Genomic DNA, 16074 nt, shown 5'->3' with positions numbered 1-16074 from the left:
AGCAAGAATCCATGTACGTCGCTTAGAATGTGGTGTAGATGGATCGTTCCGGTGGAGAGACCCGGTTACTCTATCGGGTATATATAGCCTCAGGCCACTGTTACCTGTATAGGACATGAACACCAACAAGATGAACTATCTGAATCCCCTCCCATGGACCAGCCCTGCCAAATGGGCCTGGCTCTCTTTGACTGCCTTTGCCTCTCTCCCCGGCACTTTCAACCGGACAATCTTCGATGCGCCGTGGACAGCAACTGTTTCTGATCCTGTTCTTCAAGAGACGTACGCCCCCGTATACCACTTATATCCAGTCTACACATACTAAGTATACAGATTAACATACCTAAACACAACCGACTTCGTCGCCTACACCCCCGATTTCCTTTCCATAATCGGCCCCAACGCTACCATCGAACACGTCCAACATCTCCCCTACCAATCCCACGAAGCACCCTGCTACATCCCCTCCACCAAGCAGCTCTTCTTCGTCGAATGGGGTCCCCCGGGTGGCGAGAACGGGACTCACACCTGGCAGTATCTACTTGATGTCGAGACGAACACTCTCCAAAAGATAACTACATCTCCCCCCACGGTGAATGCGCACGGGTGCGTCCATTACGATGGACAGATATATGTTGTTACGGACGGTAGTGAGAGTGAGAGTGGGTATGTTGCGAGGATTGATTCAGTCTCGCTGAAGAGGGAGACGGTGGTGAATAATTTCCTGGGTCAGCCGTTTATGGGGTTTAACGATTTGGAAATTGACAGGGAGGGAGGGTTTTGGGTTACTGATTTCAGGTCTGGTTGGGTATGCCTTCTCTTCTCTTCTATCTTCGTCTAACTTGATATGGATTACTGACTGACTGGTGCAGGGCCGCGGTATCATACCGTATACACCCCCCACCAACCCATCCATCTACTACATCAACTCAACCACCCTCCAAACAAAACTCGTCCACACCACAACCGGCAACACAAACGGCATCGCCATCTCCCCTGACAGTCAAACCGTCTACATCCCCGACACAGGCGTGTCTGAATTCCGACCCAGCGCCAAAAACCCATACGGGAAGCGCGAGGTGTGGGCATTCGATGTCTCCTCTGGCGCGGTGTTATCGAATAAACGCCTCCTCGCCAGCCCGGTGTCATATTTTTATGATGGATTGCGTGTGTCGAGGGGTGGGTGGCTTTTTGCAGGGTCAGGGGACGGAGTTGATGTGATTGATCCAGTGACGGGGTTTGTGTTGGGGAGTATTCGTGTTGGAGGGGGGAAGAATGTCGCTGTGAATTTGGCGTTTGGGGAACATGAATTGTGGATTGTGGGGAGGGGAGGGGTGTGGCATGTTAAGAATATTCAGCAGCGATTGGATAGAGAGTGGTAGTATCTATCTATCTGTATATGATATAGGATCTGTATAGGGTAGGTGACTACCAGACAAGAACAGCTTAAAGGCCCTCGCACCCTCCATATCGCGAATAGCATCTTCAAACGCTTCAACAGGATAGAAACTAACCAGCTTCTGCAACGGCATCTCTCCTCTCAAACCCAGTGAATCAACTACGGGATGAATGTCTGCGGGACTGTATCCCCTTCAACCACACGGAAATCGTGGGAGATTATTGTGCGGGATGTAGTGACTTTTCTTGTTTTTGGTTTGTGGTGAATATGGGATGAATGGATTGGGTTTATATAGCTTCTTTATCTTCGAGGCTTGTTATTTCTGGTGACTTGAAGGGTACTATTCGGATGATTGATCTGTACGATGTTGGCCTTATTCCTTGTATACCTGTCCTTTGTATAACTGAAGTACATGATGATATATGGCCAGCCTTTAGATGTAGTTTACTGCAACGCAGTATCACTCACTTTCCAGATTCACTTATGCATGATGAAGTCTGAATCCTTACTTTATATACAACATGCAGTGTCACCACTTCTTGTATCATGTCGGCTCGGACTATAGTTGGTGATCATCTACAGGCACACATACCAGATAGACTGGATTTTGTGCATAGTTCTCTCCTGATGACCAAGTATACCTCATCTGGCTTCCATGCCAGAGCTCTATCTCATATGCTCACGACTCCGGTTCATAACCTGCTCAATGTCCCTCTTCCCTTGCTCATCAAGTAGTTCCATCCTCTCTTCCCATCTATCTCTGCAACTGTGTATAATCCAAAGAATCGATGGTCAAGATTCTTCAGAACACAGCGTCAAAAGCACTCAGAATATCTATACTGTACTCGCCCAAATTGCCCCAAATGGTGCGACTAAAGTGGCCTGGCCTCTAACCACCAGGCACTGACGCTTTTTATTTTTCTTCTATATATGTTCCAGCTGTTAAAAACATAGTACATACGACCACAGGGTGTGGAGAACAGGGCTTCCCGTCCGCTCAGCCGTACTTAAGCCACACGCCGGCAGGTTAGTAGTTGGGTGGGTGACCACCAGCGAATCCCTGCTGTTGTATGTTTTTCTTTCTTTCTTTTTTTTTTTTGCTTTTGGTGTTTTATCACTTCTCTTGACATGGAAAGTATAGATAGCATGGCCTATTGTGGTCGGAAACGCTTTGCCGTCATCTGCAAGCAGAATTCTGCCTCGCAGCATATGTAGTCTGCGTTCTGTGGGTTCATAAATTAATCATGAATACTATGCTTCAAAGTAATGAGAGAGATTTGTGAACTAAAGTCTTATAGATTCCTCCTGAGGATCGATTAATTCTAGGAGAGTGTTGTTCACTGGTGACCATCCGGGGCAACATAGGGCTAACAGGCGGTCTTGGCTTCCCCATGTAACGCCAAGATTCGCTGCCTGGCCTTATGTAGCAGTCGCCAGTTGGGCTTCACCTCCAGACCGACTTCTTCTCAACATCCATCTTGCTAACTTACCATCCCTCATCCATTATACCATATACTCGATAGTAAGTCATTCCCTACCCATTGACCTCGACAGTGATCTGCATCCTGTCTTCTGCCATACGAGTACTAACCGGATCAGCAACTCGATCATCAGTCAACCACGAATTCACACCCCTTACAAAATGGCAGCCAGCTCCATCTCCTCGCCCGTCAACTTTACCCTTCCCGACTCCGGGTCCGGTTCCTCTATTAAAAAGCCCATCAAGTCCGTCTCGAAACCATGCTTTGGCTGTGATTGCGGTGACGAGGCCTGCGACTGCTGCATTTGCACTGTGATGTAATGGTTGGTCTGCCCAGTGCCGGTGGTTATGTCGCATATAATAATGGAGTGTGTCCAGATCGATAAATCAGCCAGCTCGGCAGCTGCCACTGTCATTCCATCCATTGAGCGCAAACACGATGCCATGCCTATTATACCTTATGCAGTATGCACAAATGAGGAGTACAGGGTGATCGGAGGAGGCCCGATCGTTACGTGTGATTCATTATTGGTTTATGCTTCACTGTTGATATTGATATCCATTTGATTCATTCAGTTCAGACATCCATATCTTTCTTTAGTCTTCCAGAGTCTAGTCATTCTGGCATTCAGGTTTCGGTTGGCAGCGGCCGGCGCCCCCATTCAATACGTCACATTCCCGCCCGCTACTCCACATCTACCAAGCGGAGCAAAAAGAATAATCCACACACAATTGCTTCAGAGCAGACGAAGAATCGACAAAAAAATGGTCCCGACGAGGGTCGAACTCGCGACCTTGGCGTTATTAGCACCACGCTCTAACCGACTGAGCTACAGGACCTGTTGTTGAAAGAATGAGCAGGATAGAGACTCTTGATTGGAATGTAGTTTTGTTCTGATTTTGCTGTAGATCACGCCTTATCATGAACAAGCAGTACTCGTACAGTCCACTGCAGCTTCTACTTTCGCTGTTTTGGGTTAGACTAGTATATCAGGCACATGACAGCACATGATCTGCTGGATTGCATCTTCTCCTGTCCATCAGTCCCTCGTCCACAGGCAACTTTTTTGCTGCACACTGCGTTATATATTTTGGCTTGCCTATGGGTCCTAGGGTCGTTCAGTTTGTCATGGATAAATTCAACTACTTTCACTGCCACTTCCAACTAAACTCATCCAGCCTGATCGCTGCCTGCACAAGCCACAGCTCCTGCGGCAGCATCAGCTATGAATCGTGGTGATATCCAAATGCTCCATGTTTCCGACAGCCTGACCAGGATTATAGGCAGTCACGATAAGAGCCTACAAAAATCAGCCAAACACCCAAGCTCTACAGAAATAACGCATCTAAGCGCCAACCCCTGCATTAAACCCGGAATATGAGGCGATGCAATTGCATTAGCTGCGGCGGGTTCAGCGGGTGGCTTAGTTGACTACACAAATTCCAGTTCGTTCGGATGAAAGGCTGACCATGTGTTTGAACTACTGCAGCTTCTCGCAGGGATTATATGCCTTAGTCTATGTTGGCCGCTGATAACGACATGTTCATTGCGGAGTACGTTCGCTGCATCTAGCCAGTATGGGAAGGTATCTGGGCTGTGTACAATGCCCTTGTATTTTCCTTCCAGCCTCGTGGCATATTGTCTTGTCCAACTTGCATAAATTCTGCTTTGTCGCCCTGGAAACTCTGGTTTGGCTCGCTGTATTTTATGCGCCACAGCAAATCGCCCAGCGTTAACACCATGTCGAGGAGAAGCACAAGGACCAGTCGATCTTCCACTCCTTTATCACAGAGTGAAAGATCATCGCGGGAGTCGGTGCCTCGTGACCCACCTGATCTCAAGGATGACACATCTGATTCTGTCGAATCCTCCCCTCAAACTGATAACCGCTCAGACGTGAAGCGAGTTTCCGGCTTTATCGATCAATATAATGAGTCGCCCTGTCCCCCAGAGAAGCGTGCAGCGAAGCCACGAGCCAAAAACACTCGGCGTAGTGAATCTCCCTCGCCCGAGAATGGCGAGAATGAAACTATTGATCTGACAAAGTCCGACGATGAACCCGATGATGATGGTAAGTTTGGCTTAGCTATTTCGGCTTCATATGTCGTGTGCGATTCTAATCAAATGCTGCTACAGAATCCTGCACGGCACCCCAACCCCCCTCTCCATCCCCCAGCCCCTTGAATGGGAATTCTTCCCGGAAGAGTGCCAAAAAAGGTGGCACGCCTTTGAGAAATTCACCAACTCCCTCACCACCGCTGACGATAGAGGAATTGGAAAGCGAAATCAAAGACATCATCACGGAGGCAGATAGATTTTATACGGAGGAGAAACCGGGACATGTTTATGTATTTGCAGACCCCGATGGAAAAGCCCCTCATTTCAAAATCGGCCAGACAAACGACTGGAAATCTCGGCAGGCATGGCATCGAAGTAATTGCAAAGCCACTTGGAAGTTGCATAAGATACCATCCAACGGCGGAACTCGAGCATACGTCCACCTGGAGAAGATAGCACACACCGAACTAACGAATTTGAAATACAATTTTGAATGTCTTTGTGGCACGGCGCATAAAGAATACTTTCTCGGTGAGAAGGACATGGGACTCGATGTCCTTCGCTTCTGGGCTCGCTGGATGAAAGAACATAGCCCTTATGACGAGAATATCAACCTTTCTCCCTTCTGGGCTGAAAGGCTCAAGATTCTAGGAGGGGAAGGATTTGATAACCACAGATACAGATGTCCTAAGGCCGAATGTCAAGATGCGGCAGAGGTCAGAACTAGCTCATGCCAGGCGTGTCTCCGGTTGCGCCTGCAAGCATGGACTGAACCTACGCGTTGGGACAAATTTTATTACGAGCTGTTATGCATATGGAGAAATGTGGCATTCATATGGACATTTATCTGCGATCCGAAAGTTCATCTTGTTGCACTCTTTGTGTATTCTGTTGCTATGCCCATTGTTGCTCTGCTCATTACGTGGGAAAGGGCTTCTATTTTGATATTCTTGCCACCTTTTATCACCTTTTTTCGCCTCTGGAAAACGTTGTCTCTGTTTGAAAAAAGTCAATCGGCGAGAGGCCCAACGAAACCCCAAACGCCTGGCAGACAATCTACTAGGAAGGTTTCAGTATCACCTACACCAGCCAAATTGGAAGTTCTCAGTGACCAGGACATGTCGCCGTCTATAACACGATCAAGAAGCATAAGTGAACTTATCGACGATGTCCCCGAGACGCAAAACACCCCCAAATCTTCGACACCCGGCGCCTCAAAGACAGAAATGGATCCGAAATTCTTGACACCAGAACGGCCAAGGTCTGGTACAAAGCGACGGAAAAGTCACAACTAATTGACCACAGCCAAGTCGATCGTTTCATTCATACAAAAATCTTCTATGTGTTGATGTCTCAAAGCAACGAGGGCGTTGCGTATATTGCTGTGTGATGTAGCATAGAACATCAAAGTCTTTCAACCAATCAGGTCCTGTAGCTCAGTCGGTTAGAGCGTGGTGCTAATAACGCCAAGGTCGCGAGTTCGACCCTCGTCGGGACCATTTTTTGTCTTTTTGCTTTATTGGCCTATCTCAGGCTGTCTTGGGGCTCCAGTGCTGTTTGGATTGCGTTTGATTTTTGTTGGTGCTATTTTACTCTTGTCGCTGGTGGTGATTCTTTGATGGTGTTAATATTTCTCGCAATGCAACAACTACTTTTGATTTCGATTGACTCAACTATTTTCTTACTCTTTCGGTTCTGTTTGCAAGCTTTGCTACATTAACTCTTGCATTCATGCTAATTCCCGTGATGGTAGGTTTCGATCTAGCTGAGAATGAAGGGTCAAAGGGACGAAGTTCCATGATCTATGTGCTCTAACAGCTACGACCACAGTCTTTTAGTCATGAGTCAGTTGACCCTGACAAGTCTCATATTCTGTATTATCCGTTCAAGGAGGCCAAAGCCATCGCAAATGAATCATTGTGCAGATCTACCCAAGATGAGTGGGATGGGCCACCTATATAGGGCACGAATTGTGCTCCCGCTCCTACTGTACGGTACTACTACTTTGTGTAGCATTGCTATTTCGAGATTCCTGCCGAGGCATGAAAAGATTCAAATTGATTGCAGATCTCAAAATTTGCAGACTTAGATTCGCACAATCCTTCCAATTCGATGTGAATACGAGAAGTGGAGTTCGCTTCTGTTGCGATGCTATTCAGCCAAGAAAAAACACGGGCTGATCGACTCTACATACCTATATTGGAATACAACTACCACCTAGTTAAAGGTCTAGTATGGTAGTCAACTTAAAGCCTGGTGATTTCCTCTTTCTGCTTTTCTCCATTTCATCTATTCCGCACAGATTACAGAACATCTTATCTCGTCGATATGCTTTCCAAAACAACTCTTTCTTTCTTGATGGGCAGTGCCCTCTTCTTCACCCACTGCACCGCATCTACCTACAACTCTCCTGTCCTCCACAGTCGTCATGAACTTCAGGGTCGATCTCCAGTGGACTCGCCTCTGGGTAAGAGGGCCAAATGTAGCGACGGATCGCAGTGCTTGATCGGCCAATGCTGCGGCGGTGGATGCGCACCCAACTGCTGCGCGCATGATAATGGAGGAGGTATGCTTCTATCTACACCGACGTGAAATATGGACACATACTAATAAATACTTCAGTCGGATGCGGTATTACAGAGCAGTGCTCGTTCAAGGGGAACGTTTTCATTGGATGCTGCAGTGATGTGGCTATAGGGTAAGACTACCTATATCTTATTCAGAAAAGAGTGTATCTAACATCCGATATAGTGGCTGTACCAGCGAAGCGACCCGAGTCACCGTCCATACCCCGTATAGCACCGTCACTCTCCAGACCGGCGCTGCCGCCACGACTGCGGACGCTACAACCTCCACCTCTGAGTCGACTAGCGACTCAACTTCGGCCTCCCTCCCATCTTCAACGGACATGTCCACGACATCTACCAGTACAGCTACATCTTCCTCTGCAGCTGAGACATCAGAATCAGCCACTGCATCGGAAAGCTCCAGTGCGCAGGCTTCTGAGACGAGTTCCGGGGGTGCGGCTCCCACCTCTGCGCCTATGTTTTTCGGCGGTTCGTTGATTGCCCTGGGAGCTTTGGTTTTGGGGTAGATGGTATAGAATAGTTTACGTGTTTCGTGGTGACCATCTGGTAAAATGGGGTATGCTATGGTATACTTACTGCTTTTGCTTTCTTTTTGAGGGCAGAGGGAACAAATTACTCTATGCGATATGAACCTAATATAATAATGAATTTTCTTGTGGCTTAAGAAATCAAACTATTGTTTGTTATATCGACGTTGGAACGAAAATGTAACGTTTGGGACTTATAATCGAGATATTGTATACAGCCATCATCACACCAAACAACAACAAACAACCTTCAACACCACCAAAAGAGAAAAAACCAGAGACCCAGCCATGAAATTAACCAATACAGCAACAGATAAACAGGAAAATAGCAAAAAAAGACAAAAAGAAATGGTCCCGACGAGGGTCGAACTCGCGACCTTGGCGTTATTAGCACCACGCTCTAACCGACTGAGCTACAGGACCACTTGTTGAATAGCGCTTTAAAAGGGTGTTTTATCAATCTAGTAACAAGTTTCACTATCAAATTGTAGAGCCCAAGCACAATACCATGAATAATAACTTGTAATTTTCTTGTGCAGATTATGAATATATAAAGCCATAAATCATTACAAACAATTGCACAATGTCACCACCTTCAATACTTCCTTATCAATCTCCTGGCGCTGGTTGCTATGCACCACATTGAAAAGAAGACCCTAGCACCGTTCTAAGAAATGTCTTATGAATGAGACCCCATATCGATAGCAAGTCCGGATACCATGCGCAATCCGACCACTGGTTGATCTGCTTCTGCTTGGTAGTCCAGTCCCCGAGTGCCAAGGCGTTCTATTTAGGATGGACAAGTAGTGCTGTATTCCTCTCTCGCTACTGATAGCATAATCTAAGGCCGTTTTTGATAATACAACAGTCTTATTTACTAACTCACCGCTTTTATCGCTTTCTAGTAATAGTCAGGCCATCTCGCTCGCTAGCTCATGTTTGGCAGAGCGACTGTGGGTGGTACATGAGGCGCCAACAGTCCATGCACTGAGGCCCGGGCTCACCACATAAGAATCGATGATAAGGCCCTACAGTCTGTGTTGTCAAGACTACACTGAAATTATAGGATCGCGAGACCAATCACTCTATGTGAAATAAAGAAAATGGAAGTCACCTGGTATTCATGAAGGCATCTCTTTCTGGCCTTGACAAGAGGAACGCCGACATGTAGAGATGGCATTCATCTTAGATAATTATTATCAGGTTGAGTTCAGGCATATTCAAAATAATTTTCATTCAACATTGTAAACCTAACCTTGAATAGCAAAGTCTAGATGCAAACCAAAACAACGCTGTGAATGAAAAAGAAGAAAGCTCCATCAGGCTCAACTTTACACGAGGAACAGAGCCCAACCCGCATTCACCCGCACAGCAGAGATGAGTCAGGGCGGGAGTCACCTATATAGGATTTGGACAATTTTTGTGTTTTGTCATGTACGCGACGCTGTGCTCACTGATCTTGCCATTTCACTGATAATACAATCACAAAATTTCTCATTGCATCATGATCATGAATAGAGGTCAAGGTCATACAAAATGCTCCACGTCAGCCTTCAACGGCTCCTTTGGATTAGCCCCAGCCGCTGAAACAGCTACCAGATCTCTCCTCGCCTCCATCTCTCCCGCCGCGCCGTCAAAGACGATGGCAATTTCTTCGAGGGTGCGGCCCTTGGTCTCCGGAAAGACAAAGTAGATAATACCCAAGAACCAGATCAACAGACCGACATACACCAAATAGAATTTCCACTTGATGGCGTCAAAGGCGATGGGGTTGACGTATTGATTAAGGAAGCCCGTGGCAAAGGTAACGGTGAGGTTGAGGGACAAGCCCTTTGCACGCAGGTGGAAGGGGAGGATCTCGACCGGGTATGCAATGGAAAGAGGTGTATAGGCAATGTCATACGAACCGAAGAACAAGAACAAAAATGCAACGACCACGCCTCCAGCTGCTTTGATTCCCCGTCCAACGAAGACGGCCGAGAATGCCGTCACGATGGACAAGAACAAAAGCATGAGCATGGTTGAGACCATCCAGAGCGGCCGTCGGCCATGTTTCTCTGCTGCGATGGCACCCCCAGCTGCGCACATTGCGTTCCACACCTGGAGTCCGAGATTGATACCGGCCTGCTCGCTAGAGTTGGTGATGCCGATGGTTTTGAGAATGGGTGCCAAGTAGTAGGATACAACGCCTGTTGGAGGTTAGCCTCATGGGGTGAGTTGTGGGACAGCATGTCATACCATTACCAGCCCACTGGATCATGAACCCAACCAGGATACAAATCACCAAACGGTGGCGCGCTCCCTTGGTCTCAATGAACTCAGCCCAGCCACTTTTGTGAGCCATGGCCTTCGCCTGCCCAATGGCCTCACAAATTTCGCGGAATTCAAACTGCACGAGGGGGTCAGATGTGTCCCCATTGGCGTGGTACCGAGCCAGTATCTGAAGAGCCTCTTCCTTCCGGTCCTTGGATACCAGCCACCTTGGGCTTTCCGGGACAATGCAAAGACCAAGAAGTTGAAGAGCAGGAAACACAACTTGCAATAAGCAAGGGGCTCTCCAGGACCAACTGCTGTTGTTGTTAACATAAAGAGTACCCAAAGTCACGGCAGCAGCCAGAATAGAACCCCAGTACCAGATCGTCTGGAAAGCAGCTGTGATTGTACCGCGATGACGGGGGTGGGCAATCTCCGTTATAAGTGGAGGGGCGGCCGTTTGCGAGAAACCCAAGCCAACACCCATCATTATCCGAGTGCCAAAAAAGGCCCACTGGCCAGAAGTCGCCGCTTGAACAATACCGGCCACGATCATCAGAACTGAGCCAAGTGCCACACATTTCTTGCGCCCGACATGGTCGGCGAAGTAGGATGCGGGAATGAAGGTTGGAGTACCCCCGAGGGAGATACCTGCAATGATTAAGCCGAGGGTGTTGGAGTCGATATTCTCACCCAGGTTTGTCAAGACTAGGAGGACAATCAGTACACAGTGGAAGCAGTGGTGAGTTGGAGAGCACATACACATGGGCAAGGTCAAAAGACCGTTCATCAAACTGCCATCGTAACCATTGGCAGCGGCTGATGCGAACATCAGGCAAACGCCCAAGTTGAGACGGCGGAGGCCTTTATCCTTGGTCCATTCCCCCATCGTATTATTGGGAATAGAAGCGTATGCATTCTCACCAGGAGAGGTCATCACGCCGGCAGCGACCATGGCTTAGGTAGGATGAGAGTATTTATTAGTGAATGAGATGGTTTCTTTTTTTCTTCTTTCTTTTTAACTCTCAGTGAGGACGAGCGTGCCAGATGAGAAAGAACAGAAAGTATCGCAGAAGACTTTGAAGCATTTTACAGACCAAAAGCCGCCATCGCCCATGAGACTTTGAAAACTGGTAAAATGATTTCAATCCGATCAGCTTTACTGATCAATGGGACGCAACCAGTCGAACTGCCCCATAGCATTTGCGGTTGTCGCTCGCGATGAAGCGTTATCCTCAGCCTGGGACAGAGAGATGTGAGATGTAATCGGTCACTAGATTCTTCAAGTCCTGCCCCCCGCAAAACCCACCCTGGCGGTTTGAGTTCTTTTTTTTTTTCTTTTTTCTTTTGGCCTTTGGGGATTCCGGGGCACTACATAATCAGCAGTGCCTCTGGGCTGGGGGAAAGGGAAATCCCCGCAAGATTCCCTGGTAGGTTTTCGGTGAGATTTTGGGCAAGCTTTCTGGGCAAATTTCCGGCGAGATTCAGGGGCTTTTTTTGGGCCTTGGAAATCTTACACTGTAGCCAATCACGTCCCTCTAGATGAACCTTTCACCAACACCAAGATATTAATTATCACGCGCGGGGAGCTTGCGAAGGGATAAATATGGACAACTCTCCCGTTTCACTGGTAAAGACATATCATGCCACTCACGTTGTTCGTTGAGACAAAAAAAAAAAAAAAAAAAATCCCGACCAGGGACGAAGGCATATCGCAATTCGCTTCCACAAAACCAGAGTACAGAGCTATTGCATGAGAAATGCCAGCTACGTTCCTTGGACTACGAAGCGGCAACTGGTCCGTTCCAACAGAGACTGTCCCCAATTCTCGCAGGGGGCAGGGTGCTTTTGGAGAGATCAAACACTGCGACAGGAAGCAGTGGCTCTGACGAGAGATTGAGAGACTCTAAGAAGTTTCAATATTCCGTTTACAGGTCGGGCCGGCACATGCCCCGATTGATCCAGCGTTGTCTTTCGAATATTTGTTTCCATGCGCTTTTTTATTATAATCATGCAAGAGTTTGTCATTACCACTTCGGATCCCTGTTGACAATCACCTAAACGGTCACTCATGCTGCTCTTCCTCTTCGCCTGTCTCTTCAGAGGTCGGATTATGTGCTCGAGAGTGTGCAGAAGGATGGTCGCCAATCAGGGGAAGGGGGTTGAATGGTAGATAAGAAATCCTGGATTCGCCCAATTTTCTCTGCAGTACTTCTAACCGCTGCGCCTTGCCATTACTCAGCGCAAACAGTCGATAACACAGATGATGGAGAATATCCCGACTCCGAAGAGAGGTATCTTGTGATAGAGATGGAACGCAGTTGATCACATCTAAAAGCGTACTTGCGATCTCGAACAGTTTGATTTCCTGCCTATGATGTTAGGGCATGGCAATACAAGAATCATGAAACATCTAGCTCACCATTCCAGGACCATGTGCCACGAGGGTCCCCAATGACACGTTGGAGACGAACTGCAGTGCGTCTCTTGCCACGTGAGCTGGATATGTTAGGGACATGCTCGCATCCGTTGAACCGCTCGACAGATAGGTTTTTTTCAAGGAAAGTTGCCAGAGCAGTATCCGAAGCCACTGTTGGGTGACAACAATATCTGTTCTCTGGACCTCGTTATATTCCTCAGGCCATTGGATGTGTTGACGAAGTTGGCTCTGCAGCTGTGACAGCGTTTCTTTACAGTATTGTTTGTTTTGAGACCTGCCGTGGCCTTTTGGATCCAGGAGGATCCCCTCAACAGACGTGAAGAGACCAACCAGATTATCAAAAGCCTCAAGGAGTCGCCTCTCACCTGCATGGCCAGGTGATGAGAATTTGATGGAATTGGTCAAGCAAATGTTGGTACCATGTTGCATGGCATGGCCTCTTTCAGTCACGTAAAGAAGCCAGAAAGTCCTCCGTCTATAGCTGTCTTCCGCCAGGTCCAGACACTGATATGTGTCTTCCTTGTCTAGCCCTAAAAGTTGACACATCCTCACCGACTCTCCCAGTAGGAATGAAGCGGTCTGTATCTTCTGTTCAGCCCCATAGTAGAAATGCAGGAACAGAGGCACCAGGACCGCCTCAATGCTAGTACTCTCACGGTAATCATACAAGGAGCGATATCGTTCTGCTTCCACCGCAAATCGATCAGCCACCATGCCTTTTTCTCGTTTTTGAGAGGCAGCGGTATTGCCTGGAGGAAAACCCTCTGAATCAATTCGTAGCTGGGCGATGGTTGCCGCACATATTCCGAACGCTAGAGCGCATGTTTCGCAATTGTTCCAGTCTTTCATGAGCATACTGCCCAGGCGAGTTCTATCAACCACCGGCCAAACAGGATACATTCGCTGATGGTAAATTTCCAGATAAGCCAGAACCTCAGATAGGGAGAAGTTTGACTCCCATTCCGCCGATGGCAGGACCTCACCACTGGAGATTAAGGGAAACGGATCCGAAGAAGATAAATTTTCCGATAGGCATGTGTCTTGAGGCGAGCTTGATCCTGCATCGCCTGGCCATGGAGGCGTGGCTGGACCGGGAGCAGCTCTGTCCCTCAATTCTTGGAGTTCCTTATTGACCCGAAGGTAAGTTCCGCGACGTGGGCCCTTAGGGCCTGGCTTTGCTGGTTTCTTAGCGTAGGAGCACTCAAAGCCAGCCCTGACGCAGTTGTGGCAGGGTTGATCGCCAGTACATCTGTTCTTGCGGAGGTAGCAGCCATCGCAGGCCCGCCGTCTCACCATGGTGACGAAAGAGTCATCGAATTGCCATTGGAAGGCAGATGTTTCGAGTGTCTGAGTTCAAATTTAAGGGACAGATATACAATCTGAATCCCGCCAGCATACCCTCGGAAATTGAGAAGTCGAATACAAAAGTCTGATTGTTGGATACGAAGCGATCGCCCCTTGGCTCCAATGTCTATTCCTTCGATATTTGATTAGTAATCTAGGTTCTACTCTGGTAGCCACTGAGAATTAAGCCGGGAATTAAACCGGAACGTAAACCAATAATCAAACCGAAGCAGACCAAGAAGCAACCTTCTCGGGTGTCTAAATAAACTTCGGCACGGATGAGCCACAGCGTTACCCCTCATTGGAATGCATGTTGAATAACTATACGGTCATGAAAATGCGATATTGACTGACTTGCTGCAAGGTCGATATACATGAATCGATACGCTCCAACAAGAGCCTTATATTACTGTCTGTTTCCTGTTTCCTGATTGCAGTGAAAAAGGAAGATGGAAGTAGCAAATGAAGACCCCTCGTTAAGGTTAAATTAGCTTCGATTCCTGGCTACCAGTGTTTGTCTAAAAGATATTACTTCTAATGTAATTGAGAGCATGACCATCAGGACTTTCTTCACTTGGATCTTAAAGGGAGTGAAATCTATCTGATTCAAGCTTCTTAAGTCTGTCTGTTATAGGGTGCTTAAAGTTTTTCTTGCACCAGATGGTGAGTAATGGATTGGGTTCAGACCCAGATTCAATGTTAATGGCCGCTTCAGACAAACTGGGCTTTCTTCCATTTCTTCGTCCAGGAAAGGGACCATTAGAAGTTGGTAATGGATATCTTCTGCTGTCATCTAAATCGTCCTTGTTGTTGACAAAATATAAATATAAGTGGGGGGTAGGATCATTAGGATTGTTATATTTAAAGTTGACACGGTCATGCAGCCCAATACGGATCTCGACCTTCAGGGCGGCGTCTAATAAAGGAATAGGACTAGTTAATACTAAAAACTGCAATAGGGTCCTGTATACGTCTATAAAGTAAAATCTATACCATTTCACGCAGAAAATCAGACTAAATTGAAAAGCCTCATTTATCTATATATAGCAGATGCTTGACAAGAGTTTCCTCTTTAGAATCTCAATGGTTATTAAAGGCAGGAAAATCACTGTACTATAGCAAGAGACGTTTCTGGATGTTGGGTGGGCCGCATACCTTGTTATTTGCCACTTTTCGTATGGGACTGATTTTTATTTTGCGTTCGCATTAATAGATTAAAGATCCCTTTCTGAGGACATCAAAGATGATATATCTAGAGCCTTCTGTGGTTACACAGATGGCGTGAAAAATGGCTCGAAAGTCGGCATTATATAGTGTTGTCAGGAACGATATACATCGGGCTATCGTGCTGGAAAAAAAGGCCACGAAGGTCTATCAAAGTCCAAGTATGCTCAAAATCAATTAAACAGAATCAATGATAAGATTTACACTTGAGAAACAGTAGAAATTTCCTGGCAGAAAATTCGAGGTTGCTTCTGCGCATAAGCCGGAGGAATGATGCATGTCGGAAGAAGCCCTAATACCATGGATGGCGAGTTCAACCACATCAAATTATCCAGACAATACTAAAAGATATTAAATATGGAAACATTGAAAAGTTTCAAGTTATCACCAGTTTATCAATGCAAAATGTCTTTCTATAGTTACTCTGCACATCATTTGAGACACGTGCAGCATACGAGGTCATAACCCTAACACAGGCCAAAATACATGAAATAGGTTCAGATAACACTAAATTGAAGCCTGTATCAACAATTAGGTCCTGTAGCTCAGTCGGTTAGAGCGTGGTGCTAATAACGCCAAGGTCGCGAGTTCGACCCTCGTCGGGACCATTTCTTTTTTGTCTTTTTCTTGTTTTTTGCTATTTTCTCTTTTGCGTCTAAATGGCATATCCGGTTTATCTGAAGTCAACATCTATTCGTAGTGATCGTCCAATGTCATGTCATTCGGACGTTAAATTAACTTTTCCGCTGACTAACCAGCC

At 46.9% G+C, this 16074-nt stretch overlaps 6 protein-coding genes and 4 non-coding genes across 10 annotated transcripts; 5 read left to right on the top strand and 5 right to left on the bottom strand.

Moving 5' to 3' along the window:
- Positions 1-130: 130 nt before the first annotated feature.
- On the top strand, positions 131-1382 carry ASPWEDRAFT_176909 (SMP-30/gluconolactonase/LRE family protein; the record flags this gene model as incomplete). Its single annotated transcript, XM_040831577.1, has 3 exons — positions 131-282; positions 334-808; positions 873-1382. 3 exons carry the CDS (start codon positions 131-133, stop codon positions 1380-1382), a joined length of 1137 nt encoding a protein of 378 aa, XP_040683916.1.
- Positions 1383-2933: 1551 nt separating this feature from the next.
- On the bottom strand, positions 2934-3295 carry ASPWEDRAFT_32438 (uncharacterized protein; the record flags this gene model as incomplete). Its single annotated transcript, XM_040833665.1, has 2 exons — positions 2934-2985; positions 3039-3295. The coding sequence occupies 2 exons, from the start codon at positions 3293-3295 to the stop codon at positions 2934-2936; spliced, it is 309 nt and encodes a 102-aa protein (XP_040683915.1).
- Positions 3296-3645: 350 nt separating this feature from the next.
- Positions 3646-3719, bottom strand: ASPWEDRAFT_t198. Its single transcript has one exon. It is a non-coding gene; the product is annotated as a tRNA-Ile (tRNA).
- A 901-nt stretch (positions 3720-4620) lies between these two features.
- Positions 4621-6233, top strand: ASPWEDRAFT_32437 (GIY-YIG nuclease family protein; the record flags this gene model as incomplete). The annotated part of the gene is made up of 2 exons (XM_040833664.1): positions 4621-4951; positions 5017-6233. The coding sequence occupies 2 exons, from the start codon at positions 4621-4623 to the stop codon at positions 6231-6233; spliced, it is 1548 nt and encodes a 515-aa protein (XP_040683914.1).
- Positions 6234-6363: 130 nt separating this feature from the next.
- ASPWEDRAFT_t211 lies at positions 6364-6437 on the top strand. Its single transcript has one exon. It is a non-coding gene; the product is annotated as a tRNA-Ile (tRNA).
- Positions 6438-7035: 598 nt separating this feature from the next.
- ASPWEDRAFT_72689 (uncharacterized protein) lies at positions 7036-8186 on the top strand. Its single transcript, XM_040839259.1, has 3 exons — positions 7036-7504; positions 7561-7636; positions 7690-8186. The coding sequence occupies exons 1-3, from the start codon at positions 7267-7269 to the stop codon at positions 8030-8032; spliced, it is 657 nt and encodes a 218-aa protein (XP_040683913.1). The 5' UTR covers positions 7036-7266; the 3' UTR covers positions 8033-8186.
- A 216-nt stretch (positions 8187-8402) lies between these two features.
- On the bottom strand, positions 8403-8476 carry ASPWEDRAFT_t197. Its single transcript has one exon. It is a non-coding gene; the product is annotated as a tRNA-Ile (tRNA).
- Positions 8477-9580: 1104 nt separating this feature from the next.
- ASPWEDRAFT_32435 (uncharacterized protein) lies at positions 9581-11261 on the bottom strand (the record flags this gene model as incomplete). Its single annotated transcript, XM_040833663.1, has 3 exons — positions 9581-10242; positions 10292-11014; positions 11069-11261. 3 exons carry the CDS (start codon positions 11259-11261, stop codon positions 9581-9583), a joined length of 1578 nt encoding a protein of 525 aa, XP_040683912.1.
- A 751-nt stretch (positions 11262-12012) lies between these two features.
- ASPWEDRAFT_142481 (uncharacterized protein) lies at positions 12013-14164 on the bottom strand. The gene is made up of 2 exons (XM_040829437.1): positions 12729-14164; positions 12013-12674 (listed from the first exon to the last, which is right to left on the bottom strand). The coding sequence occupies exons 1-2, from the start codon at positions 14040-14042 to the stop codon at positions 12372-12374; spliced, it is 1617 nt and encodes a 538-aa protein (XP_040683911.1). The 5' UTR covers positions 14043-14164; the 3' UTR covers positions 12013-12371.
- Positions 14165-15848: 1684 nt separating this feature from the next.
- On the top strand, positions 15849-15922 carry ASPWEDRAFT_t212. The gene has a single exon. It is a non-coding gene; the product is annotated as a tRNA-Ile (tRNA).
- Positions 15923-16074: the final 152 nt, after the last annotated feature.

This window comes from Aspergillus wentii (genome assembly GCF_001890725.1).
Source record: "Aspergillus wentii DTO 134E9 unplaced genomic scaffold ASPWEscaffold_9, whole genome shotgun sequence".
Classification (NCBI taxonomy): Eukaryota; Fungi; Ascomycota; class Eurotiomycetes; order Eurotiales; family Aspergillaceae; genus Aspergillus; species Aspergillus wentii.
This window is presented reverse-complemented; position numbering and strand designations above follow the sequence as displayed.

Bases quoted from the DNA above. Each gene is read 5' to 3' on its own strand.
- ASPWEDRAFT_72689 (XM_040839259.1), top strand. From the start codon at position 7,267: ATGCTTTCCAAAACAACTCTTTCTTTCTTGATGGGCAGTGCCCTCTTC. The intron at 7,505-7,560 runs GTATGCTTCTAT...TAAATACTTCAG, and splicing joins CGCGCATGATAATGGAGGAG to TCGGATGCGGTATTACAGAG. The intron at 7,637-7,689 runs GTAAGACTACCT...CATCCGATATAG, and splicing joins TGCAGTGATGTGGCTATAGG to TGGCTGTACCAGCGAAGCGA.
- ASPWEDRAFT_142481 (XM_040829437.1), bottom strand. From the start codon at position 14,042: ATGGTGAGACGGCGGGCCTGCGATGGCTGCTACCTCCGCAAGAACAGA. The intron at 12,675-12,728 runs GTGAGCTAGATG...CATCATAGGCAG, and splicing joins TGGCACATGGTCCTGGAATG to GAAATCAAACTGTTCGAGAT.